General features: G+C 40.5%; 1 protein-coding gene across 3 annotated transcripts in view; it reads right to left on the reverse strand.

Annotated features, from left to right (window-relative positions):
• The window catches only part of BMPR2 (bone morphogenetic protein receptor type 2), a 94,192-nt gene that overhangs the window by 31,883 nt on the left and 49,734 nt on the right, over nucleotides 1-12,575 (reverse strand). For all 3 annotated transcript variants that reach the window (XM_030454747.1, XM_030454746.1, XM_030454745.1), the window contains exon 3: nucleotides 11,641-11,820. In XM_030454747.1, coding sequence (XP_030310607.1) covers nucleotides 11,641-11,820 — 180 coding nt within the window. The remainder of the gene's footprint in view (nucleotides 1-11,640; nucleotides 11,821-12,575) is intronic.

A 12,575-nucleotide genomic window follows, 5' to 3' on the forward strand; every position in this document is an offset into this window, starting at 1 on the left:
GGAAGGCTGTGGAAAGCTGAGGAGCATGGCAGAGCTCTCAGGAGGGGAGAGAGGCTGGGGGGAAGTTGAAGCAGTGAGAACCTCCTAGAGAGGGGAAGAGCTGGAATGCCAGGAGGATCCCACCAAGATCACCACTGACACATAGCTTCTGTTCCCAAAGCATCAGCTGGGCTGACCTTCTACCAAACAACTGCATCCTCTGTGAGGGCACATGAGAGCGTATGTTAGAGATGTGTAAATGAGTAAAGTTTTCCTAAAAAAAGAGAAAAATTTCAGAACTTGAAATATAAAGCAAAGACAACCTCAGGTTCTGTTTCTGGCCCTGATACAGAGAAGCCTGACCTCAGGGAGGTGGCTTTGCTTCTCTGTGCTTGACGTTAGCCAGTTAGATAATGGGAAAAACATTCCCCTCCCTCACTTCAAAGGTTACTCTGATTATTTCAGAAGAACACGAAGATGAAAAAGGCAATAATGATAAATAGTAATCCTTAGTTTGCACTTATGCAAAATTCTTCTAGAGATCTAAGTAGTTGATTTCAGATGAAGTACAGAGGCTGTTTGATGTTGGTTTCTGGCAGCACACCCCAGTGCCAGCTTGAGCATCCCTTGCTTCCTGCTCCAGCCCTGTGGTGCCTGCCAGCTGTGCTGCACAGCTGGGCTTCTGCTGAGCAGGGAACAGGCTGGGAGAGAGGAAGAGATCCCAGGCTGCACCCCTGCCAGCACAAACACACATCAATCCAGATCTGAGGCTGGTATCAAAGGATCAATCCACCTTACACGCTGGCTAGATGGGAAACACGGCTCGCAGAACACGTTCTGTCTGCCCTACAGTTACAAACTTGTTTCAAACCAGGAATAAGAATTTCAACAGAAATCTGAATAGGTCACAGGGAGACATTTCATAATCCTATGGAATGGATTTGCTAACCGTGTTGGGCTCTGTGTGATTGCAACATTAGCTCCACAGCCTCAATGAAAACATTTTTACATACTGAATAATAAAGCTTCTGTAACTTTTCTGCTTTAAACACATTTTCAGTGCCATGCAAAATTTTCTTAAATCAATCCCTGAAGTTGTCACTGCCCTGAGTATTGGTTTCAGCTGTTTGGATGATGCTGTACAATTGAACTGTAAGACTAAGACTGGTATCTTCACAGAACTCTTCTTTCTACAAACACTGTAAAAATTAGAATGGGAAAAGCAGCCTTTTAAAAAATGCACACAAAGAAGGCTTCTGTCAATCTGATTTACTCAGATCTCGATTGTACCATGAAATCCTGTTAAATGAATGGCAAAAACCTCAAGTCCTATTAAACAAATAGAAACCTTTTTTGTCAAACAACAAAACAAAATTAAACCTGAGGCTGATGCCCTCCTGACAGATGTTCCTGCTTTAACACAATCACAAAATACAAGCAACCACAGCCAAGTTTTTCAAATTACTCTTCTGGCTCCCAGCTGGATACCATCTCATCATTTCTAGATCTCAGCAAAGACACAGTGAAACTCACCCACTTTTCATACATACTTGTTTGGTCCCCCAAAAGACCTTCCTCTGAAATTATTTGCCCATTATCCTGCTGCTATTCTTACAAGAAATCAGATTTAGGGATATGCAATTCTATAAGCTCTATTAAAGTGAAAATGCATAACCAGGACAAAAATTAAGATTCATAATTGCCAACCAAAAGGAAAGGCTCCAATCAGCTTTACACATCCAGCCCTGCACTATGGTTTGGAGGGTTTTGTTTTGTTTTCCTTGCTTATCCCTTCTAACAACTCACAGGTAATCAGTCACCTCAGTTATACCTCTGGACAGGTACCACCCCCTTGCTGTTTTAGACAGGAGTTGTGTTTCTCCATCTATCATTTCAAAAAGGAAATCCAAGTGTCCAACAGTTTCTGTGATGCTCAGAAAACACACATTCTATTTTTCTTCCTAAACTTCCACTTGCTGTAGGATCTTGCATCCAGGAAAGGTCTGCCAAGAGCCCAGTGCCCCCCAGTGAGGTAGCAAGCTGTCAAGTACTGGAGCCCATTTCTACCAAACAACTCAAATATAGCTACATTACAGCTGTTAGGCCAATACTCAAACTTCAAAAGCCATGGGCAAGTACATACTTGCTTCTCCAGGAGGGAAATAAAAAAAAACAAACCAAAGAACCACAGCTAAGAGCACCTACCTGGTAACTGTTTAATTTTATAATAATCTAGGATGAATGGGGAAGCCTGCCTTCCCATCACAGGGGCAGCATGGTGCTAACAGCACTTCTGGGAATAAGACCCTGCTGCTGGCAGAACCCATTACCATGATCACAAACACATAAATGCAGGGAAGAGGCTCAGGACCTGCTTCTGGCACCGAACCTGAGAGAAACCATACCCCACTGAAACTGATCATTTCAATCCTTATCCTGACTGCTAGGAAAAAATCTCCAAATGGAGCAGTTTATGCTCCCCTCCCAACCCACTCCTACATTAGCACATAAGCATTAAATGAACAAGTCTTTGGAGAACACTGAGGTGGCCCATCAGCTCAGCTAATTAAATATTTAGCACTGCACTCCCCCATGCTATAGGAAATTTCTGCCCACAGCAAACACAGCCAGAGCTGACTGAGTGCAGGGCTGTGCTCACCCCCTGATGCAGATTCCAGCAGCACACACTGCCCAAGAGTAGGGTCAGGTTCAGCAGAACTGGGAAAAGCCATTCAAACTTTGGAACCTTTGGAACATTAATGCACTTGAGTCTATTCTGGAACATTCAGTGGAAGTAAGGATTCAAAAGTTATGAGTTTTCCCCACTAGCAAAATTTAATTACAGCTATCTTCAAAACAGTTATCTATCACTCTAGACTATTATGATGACTGTCTCCCCACAACAGAGCTTGATGTTTTTTGTTTTAATTGAAGTAATTTTTTAAAAATACCAGTTAACTGATCTTGGTAAAAACAGGAAAAATGTTAGCATAACCAAGCTATAAAGCTCAATTCTCAAATTAATCTAAACCCCTCCCCTGCTGCACTGTCTCCCACTGCCACTACACACTCCCTGTTCAGCTGGGCAGGGTCAGCTCACCCCTTCCTCAGCACCCCCACTACGAGGGTGCCTGTACAAGCACTGTTTGCAGGAGCTCTCCTGGCACACTCCTTGGGAGGGGTGTAAAGCTTTTGGTTCAGAGTCTGTATTTATTTAACCCACAGGCATTTTGTGCTTGCTGCAAAGCTGCAATGGAGCATCCAGCAGAGGTGTGTGCAGTGCTCCCTTCCCCAAACCTCCTGGGTGCTTCCCCACTGCCTGAGGAAGAGAGAGATCCAGTTACTCTGCAGGGCCATTAAAAAACTTCTTCATAATCCAGTTTAAATATTTCCTGTCTGATCATCTATCACACTGACTCCTGATGCTTTCCTCCACTTCATGTCACACTCAGCTTCCAGCAGGTTTTCTCTGCTTTCCCACAGCACTGCAGTGCCTGGCCCTGCATCCCCAGGCACAACACTGCTAAGTGCAGATCCCTGGGGCTCAGTCAGCACCATCCATTTTGCCTCCCTCACTACAACTCTATCCTCAGAGACACAAATGGAGGAAACAGAGCAGCACTTAGAATGTAGACAATTTGTGTTTGCTGCACCTCAGATGTCTGCCTTTCAGGAGTTCAGGTTGGTTTGAATGTGGCTATTTTCTCCACTCTTGATGTTAGGTTTTTTTCCTGGATTGTTTTTTGTGATTTTTTTTTTAAATGGTTTTAGGTTTTTTTTTTGTTTGTTTGTTTGGTGGTTTGGTTTTTTCTTTGTGTGTGTGTCTGTGTGTAGTTTTGCTGTTGTGCTTTGTTTTTTTAAATTATAAAAGGGACATACATTACACACTGTACTTGTGATGTACATTTCTAATAATGTGTTGGGGTTGAAACCATTTTATTGGCTCCATCCATCCAGCTCTGGATAGATGCTAGATAGCATCCATCAGATCTGCATCCCTTCAGATACATGTATCCAATTTGTGAACAGATTGACCTCAGGGCTCTAAACCATCACTAAGGTAAATAGAAATGCTTTTATTTGAGATAGGAAAAAAAAAAAAATAATCACTGTCACTGCTACAGCTCTAACACCTATACTTCCAGTCCCAGTGCTACGAAGTTGAGTGATACAAGGACACTTTAAGCTTACTTTCAAAGTCAATACAAACGTCTGGAAAAAGAAATTTTTGCTTAGTCTAAGAAAATATTTACAGACCTGCAAGTAGTTTCTAAATGAGTCTAATGCCACCAGCCTAAAGGAAGGCAAAAATCTGGGCCAAAGCCAAAAGCTGTCTAACATTACTCACAGATCCTTGAGAAAACTTTAGGAAACAGTTGGCCTAGTGCCAAGAAACATACATGCAGAATTTTGTAGGCTCCAGCTCTAAAATGAATGCATAAAACTGTAGTGCTGAAACTCTGAATCCACCTCACTGGAACCTCCAAAGGGATTTAAGAGGACTGGACATAAAATCCTATTCAGTCTCAAAGCAACTTGGTAGAGGATATTTGACAAAAATAAGTCCTTGCTCAGACCTCTCAGAAAATATTGAATCTCTTTCAAGTCCAAAGCAAGAAATAAAAGCTAAGGCAACAGAAAGCCTTCACACTTCAGCATCTTTCCTTGCCATTACAGACTGAATTTCTGACTTGTCCCTTTAGACACAAGTGCATAGCAAATGTTCTTCCATTAATCAATTTTGTATGGAAGCATACTACACAAATCAGCTTAAATAAAATCTAACTTTTGAGAGTATTACCTTAAGACAAATAAATAAATTAATTGCTTTCAAATTACTTGCAGAATAAATATCTTAGTACCACAGAATAAAATATTGATAATCAAAAGACACTTTTGAGAAAGAAATGTCTGGCCTGTGTGCATAAAACTGATGACATTCAGTATTCAGAAAGATCCATAGCTAATCTGATACTGAGCTGGGAAAAAAGAAGCCTGATTGCCTATCACAAATTCAGTTCTACAGAAAACCAAACACAGCACTCAGTTTCCCAACTCCAGTTCTTAGGTATTAGTGACCATAGTAACACAGGACTGCTCGTTTTATTTATTATATACAAAACAGGGAAAATAATAACAAAGAATGCTACACATCACCACCATCTATTTCAATACATAGGGAAGAGCACTCCCAAGCCTGTCATGGAAAGATAACAAAAAGAGGATTGTGACTGGAGTTGAGTAACAGCACAAAAACCTCAAGCTAAATGAAAAGACACAAAGAAAGCCCCAGTAGTGGTACACAGAGGTAACTAGGGCTTGGGGAACTCTACTCTTTGTATTTCATTTATGCCTCCTTGTAACATTTTCAGGAATTCCCCTCGCCCTAATCTGCCCTAATAACAACAGCAACAAACAAATATAAACAGACTTCCCCTATCAACTTGAATCTCTGTTTGCTTGAAGGCCTTTCAATAGCACAGTTCTATTCAGTGAACATACTGTTATCATCTCCTGTCTGGACAGGAACAATGGGAGTTATTTGGTCTGGATAGCGACAGCTTTGGAAATGTTTGCAGTTGGTGTCTGATCAGGAGTAACACACCCAGCAGCACCCTGACCTGATGCTCTGCTTTAACAGTTTGGCTGAAAGTAACCCAAGTGCTCTAAAAAACAGCTCAGCACACTGCCAAAAACCTAAAGCTTTGTTACCTACGGCTCCAAAGGTTGTGCCAGACTGAGATCCCATTCGTGTGTCACCTCCAGACTGCTCTCTGAAGATGCACTGCATGCAGGATGCTGAATAAGGAGCCAGCATGCATGGGAAGTCATGGCCTGGGCTTTCAGCATCTCAGTGTTTTCCAGATACAGAAAAAGAAAAAACAAGTTACCAAAAAAAGGTCCAAAAGCAAAGATTGATGACCATCTCTGAAGAGCCAGGATCTTTCTAATCCTCTGTCCAGACTTCCAGTCCTCTCTGAGGAGGCCAAGTGCCACCATGCTGAGCTATGGATATAGCTCTGGTAGGACTGCAAAGCTGTGTTTTATTTTTGCTAAGTCATGACTACAGAATACAGAATCTTGGCCAATTCTGCCAGTGTATTTGGTTGAGAAGAGTTACCTAAGCACACTGGCAAGCCTTCAAAGAAGAAAGGCTTCCGTGGTGCTGTGGTCTTAACTCACACTGAAGTGCTTAGATTTACAGCACCAAGTCTCAGAGTTTTTGAGGTGACTGGAACAGTTATTAGGAGCCTGCTACCACTTTTACATCTGGTTGTCTATCTGGAATAGACAGGCTATTATATCTATCTGGAATGTCCCAAAAAGCTACACCTATATGTCAATCTGCCTGTCAGAGTTCCTACCTATTTCTCACATTACCTGGGTTGTTAAACAGCAGTGTAGGACTTTTTACAGCAACATTCATATTGTACACATGTATCACACTGCATATGGTAGCACCTGAATACAGACATAAATAACACCATTGTCTGGTCTCCATTTTGCCTTGAGATGAGACAAAACCATTCCTTATCTACTACTTTTGTTATTTACAGCCCACTTTTCCACTAATGCATTCTGAAAGAGTCCAGTTCTTAGGAGCCTTATCTACTTTTGCCTTCTGTAAGGCATTCACAACAAAGCCCTGTCCTGCCCTGCCACAACAGACACCTGCTAATCAGGACTTTACTAAACAGTATGGAAGGGAGACAACATTCAGCATTCCCAGTAAATGGAAAAAACATTTGTGCTGTGTTTGTATTACCCAAAGATATTTGCAAATCTTTAAATTCTTTAGAGTGCATAAAACATACTATGAGAAACCTACTTGTAGCAGAGATGCAGATTAGTGCCTCAAGAACTGCATGTGATACAAGAACTGCATATGATACCAGAATTGTGATTCCTCTATTTTCAGATACAAGTTGGCTTAAAATGTACATTTTCAGTACTACTGAAGGTGGCAAAAACCACTGATTTTTTTTTTTCCCAGAAAATGGATGTTTCCTTTCTTCAGTCTAGATCTTAAATGAAGCATTTGCTGTGTAGTACCAGAAATATGCAGGACACTTCAAGGATTATAAAGATGTAAAACAGACAGTTATATCAAATGAATAATCTAAAAGTTATGTCCACACCTACTTGAAGAATTGAGATCTCTAGGGACTCCCAAAATAAAATACTTTTAGCCCCCTGAAACAAAGCTGAAACAGAGCTCTAGCACTTCACGAACACGAGGTTGTAATGTCAAGAGAAAGACCAAATCCCAACTTGGACCCTCCAAAAAGCTTTTATTTACATTCAAATATATTTTTAGAACTTTTAAGGTTGCTCTGGGAGGTGGTGACACATTACAAACTGCTGCTGGCACAGCTCTGACCTCACCCTCTGCAGCTCTCCCATCAAGTGTGCTCCAGACAGCAGTTTGACAAAGCAGTATGTACTCCTTAAAACAAACAAACAAACTAAAACAAACAAACACACAAACAAAAAAACGAGTTGTTTTTTTGTTTTGTTTTGTTTCTAAATAACATCTGAAATGTTTCTCCTTTTTGTTAAAATAAACATGTTCTTATTTTTTTAAGAGTTTTTATAACATTTTGTGGCTTTGGTGGATAGGAGAAATTTTAAAACAGTTGCACACACATTTCCAAAACACTTCCATCACAGTGCAAGTAAAACACTCCAATTTTAACTCCCTGATCAAACATTTCTCTAAGAGAAAAAATTTACATGTAGAGCTTTCTGTCTAAACAGGCTTTGCCTTCACAGCTAGCATTTCATATTCAGACTCCAATTGCACATCAAAGCCTCCCTTTTAAATTCAGCAAAGATGCACGTTTTATCTCAGGAGACTACAATGTCTTAGAAGTTACAACATTAACTGCTGACATTACAACATTAACTGATCAAGCATTGGAATGGGCTGCCCAGTGAAGTAGTGGATTCTCTGTCCCTGGAGATATTTCAAAAGAGCCTGGATGTGGCACTCAGTGCCATGGTCTAGCAACTGCAACGGAGGTTCAAGGGTTGGACTCGATGATCTCTGAGGTCCCTTCCAACCCAGCCAATTCTATGATTCTAGGATTCTATACAAGCAGTCTTTAGGAGATTCTGCTTTTGACATATCCCCTCCTAACAACATCACCGAACTGAAGTTACCCAACAAGTGTCACCAGTTACCTGGGGTGACTTGCAAAACCTTCCACTGATTCTACAAAAACTAAAGCTTTCACTTGGATTTACACACAACCCTCTACACCAATGGGTTAAATACTTATTGGCTCTCTGCAACAACTTTCCCTTCTTTTTCTCCTCCACATCAATGCACAATCCTTCCACCTTCCCCTTAGCTGCAACAAGACAAGCAGTAGCTTTCATTAGCACACATATCCAAAATGTTTTCACTAAGTATTTGTAGCACTGTGCACCCTGTGTCACCACCCCCTCTGCAGTTAGTTCATATCCTGTAACCAAATAACCAGAAAAAAAAAGTCCTTTGGAAATTTCAGCCAACATTTGTTGCTATGAGGAGAAAACCTTACATTATTTCAACAATAAAATGTACCAGTAACCCTCAACTCTTGCTTCGAGGGATTTTTTCCATGTATCATGCAAATACATCATCTGTCACAAAAAAAACATACTCCTAACTCTCAGTTGCTGTAAGATTAATCTATTTGCAGTGCCAGGAATGCAGCCTTGAGGAAAAAAAAAAATTAAAAAGGCTTTGTTGGTTTGATCTTGATGTTATTTTAATGTGAAGGTTTCATTACAACAATGTATCCATGACCAGTGAAGGAGATAATTCACCTCTTTAGCTACTTAAATTCTATTTAAAGTGCCATTAGGAATGACTGTAGCACTAATGAATTTGTCTTTAGAAGAGTCTCAGGATTTGGGAAGCATTTTTGTAGACATGAGAGGAATATATTTAGCAAGTCTCAAAACAAATATTTGAGAAAGCCAATACACTGAACACTTCCCCAGGAAGCCCTTTTTAGGTTGGGCCAAGGGGTATGTATATACACACACTGGCTCCAGTTAAGATGGAATTTTTGTTTTGTAAATTTTTTTGTGCAAATACAAGAGAGAAGAATAATGAGCCTATCCACAAGTGATGTAGAAAAGCATGAGAAAGAGTATTTTTCCTCAAAAGTGCAAGCTTAGGTTGAGGATGAAAGGTTGCTCTTGAACTGCTGCATTTCAGTATCTCCACATTCCACAGGGAAATCTTCAAATCTGACAAAATGCCATTCTCCAACCTCTGCTGCTCCTGGCATCAGGGAACAGCTACCTGAACTTCTGCATTTCTAACATCTCCAGACTGTGGGCTCTGGACCACACCCCATCCTACATCATTTGCAAAATTCTACCTGGAGGGTCTAGCAGCCAACAACTATGCAAATCTGCCTTGATTATCTTTAAGATAGAAGAGAAGAATATTATGACTACTCAGATGTATGATTGCTTTACATTAGCAGCTGCACATTAAGAGGCAGTGAGGGTTAAATTCAGGGCTTCAAGAACCTGTTTGTCCCTAAACTTATTTTTCATTATTAAAAAAAGTCCTGTTGTGAGATGGGATGGATTTCTGATGTTTATGTCCAGAACAAATATGAACTAAAAAATATAAAAATAATTTTAAAAATCCATTCTTCGTAGATAGTTTTGATATATATGTTTTTATATCCTAGAAGACAACAATTACATGGCAATTAAGTGTAATACTTAAGAAAATTGCTTTATTTTATTACAATAATGTGTTATATCTAACATTTAAGATCTTCATTAACTTCCTTTAGTCTTTTTGAATAATTTGTAGTCTAGCTACATTTTAAAATACACCACTGCTAAATGTCCTACAGAAAATTTAAGACAAAAATCAAATGAAGTAAGTTTTTTTATGCCTCTGTTATTCTTCTTGAAGGAATTAGCTCAAGAGCTTAACAGTATTCTGCTGCTTCCACAGACCCTTCAGTTCTGAGCAGCCCCAGCTCTGATGCATGGTGCAGGAGTAGAGCTTTACAGATAAAGCACCCTTGGTGCTGGGATGGGCAATCCCCACCTCTGCACCTCCTCCAGCAGACAGAGCTGTGCTGGGCTGCAACCTGCTTTGCTTACACCTAAAGCCAAATTTGCCAGATCTGCATATTCTGAAAAGGGAAGGTGAGACAGGAACACAAAACAGTCTGAGCCAACAGCAGCACATGCAGCAGCACTAAATTGCAGCTGGCTGAATTAAGGACTGTGCTACAATTTATTTTCTCTCCTAGCCTCATTTTGCAAGGCAATCTAGATCTTTCAATATTAAAAATTCCACTTAAATATTATTTGAATAACTTAGCACCCAATAATTGAATTCACTGAGCTAGTAATTTCTACCTCTTGAGAAGCACAAGCACAAGTAATTTTGTAGGAACCACATCTTCCTATTTTGGGAGGGGACAGAAAGGGACAAGGAATTATCTCTAACTTTCTTCCCCTCCTGTGTAGATCCCCTGCACAGCACTGATTCCAGCCACACTGGGGAGGCCAATCAGATGGCTGTTACCAGACCCAAACAGAGTCTGTTCTGCACTGCCAAATGGTGATTGTTTACTGGTTCTACAAAGAGTATTATCAGCCAAAAGGCACCATGCCTTACCTACTCTCTTTGTCCATTTATACTGTATACACTTTCCCAGTAAAAGGTTGCTTCTTTTTTCAGTATGCCAAGCCCTCATATTTTGACCTAAGTTGCTTACAAAGATTCCACTCCAGGACCAACTTTTGAAAGCATCAGCACTTTCAGTATCTTAGAGTTTAAGTTAAGGAAGCTTTACCTCCATTTATGCATCTGCCTCTGTTCAATTTCTCTTATTCACAACTCTTTTTTAGAAAGGCTACCCAAACGTTTGTATTAGGCCACTTACTCAGCTTCTTTACAGGTTCTTCACTCTTGGAACACAGCACAAAAGTGTGTTGGCTAGTTATGATCTGGCTTCTGAAATGGGAGGTTAAGGAGCCTGATCCCGTGGTTGGGATCCAGAGAGTATGTTGATTGTATAATAAGTAATTTAACAGATAATCTAATCTGGAAGAAAACTACATTGCTCAAACTAGTACTCTTTGAATGTTATGCCAAAGGTAATCTCTACCAGAGATAGGCAAAAGAAGGAAGTCAGATTTCAAAGCACTCTAAGACTGTTGGAGAGAATTTCAACAGCCTGATATCAGACCGGTTCTACCACCCAAAGCCCTCTGGGAACCAGGGCTGAACAGAGAGCCCAGACTTTTCTCATGTGCCATAATGTTAATGAACCTCCTGGCCTCTTTTTAACACAACTCTGATCCCTTCTGAGTATCTCCAGAGACTTCAGATATTGGGCATTCAAATACCAAAGCATGGGACATCAGAGACTATTTTGGAAAACAATCTGCATTCAGGAGTTGCCTATACAAACAATTCCCTTGCAAGCATTTAACTCCCTGGTGCAGAGCACCATGGAATACACAAACATGAAAAGCAGCCTGTGGAAAAGCTCTGTTCTGCTTGCTATTTCTGCTGCATGTAAATAGAAAAGTCACAAGTTCTGCATTTCACAGCACCATGAAAGAAGGGTCTTTCTCTAAATGATTCCAACCACGAGGTGACAGAGATGGCAATGTGTGACTTACTGTAGGGTGTTGTATCCGTGGGGTCAGGAGGTGGGAAATTCTCAGTGAAGTTGACATTGCACAGGTCTGTGCTACAGCAGCAGAAGCGGTACGTCCCATTCTGAATCAAGGAAGGGGTGGTTGTGACAATGCACTCCTCAAAGTGACACTCCTGTGGGTCTCCTATATGAGACCAGCAGCCTGTAGGAAGAAAAGAATGAAAGCATTCTTTTAAAAAGTGGCATAAAATTAATTCTACTGCACAGACAATAAACACACCTGTAGAAATCCATACATTACACAGTTCAGTGTCACAGAGTGGGGTGAAAACAGCGAGCATAATTTGCTTGCCTGACTTCAATATCACCTTTGAAAATAAAAACTGGAGAATTTCTTCAACACGTGACCATAGTCAAGGAGAGAAAATATGGGCAGGAATGAAGGCCTACATCAGAGGTGTCCAGCTGTCAAGCTTAGTATGACAGTGCCTGAATTCTTGAGCCTTCAAAGCAGATTTAAGCCATTCCTCACCATTTTGATAGCATAGCCAATAGTAGCACCCTCTGGCCCAGAGTCTAGATGAAATGGTGACCCAGTCCCCTCCTCAGAGCTGGGCCACAAAGCTGCATCTATAGGCCAAACACCCAGTCAATACAGACACACATTTTTACTTACTGAGACACTTATTTTTAAATATCTCATTGCATCAATGCATTTACTGAGATATACTCAAGAAAGGCATCTTCCTCTGGCATCCTAAGTGACAAGCATTTTGAGTGCTTTTTCCTTTAACTACACATTAATCTCTTCGGCCTCTTTTAGAAGTAATTTGTTTCAAACAAACTTTCAGTATTTAAAATTGTTAAATGGCAAGTTTACAATTATGCACTTGTATGCATAAATGTCAAATAAATCATGCTACACATAGGTGCCAAGCAGAATGGCCAGCTCTGCAG

Source organism: Calypte anna, chromosome 7 (genome assembly GCF_003957555.1).
Source record: "Calypte anna isolate BGI_N300 chromosome 7, bCalAnn1_v1.p, whole genome shotgun sequence".
Taxonomy (NCBI): domain Eukaryota; kingdom Metazoa; phylum Chordata; class Aves; order Apodiformes; family Trochilidae; genus Calypte; species Calypte anna.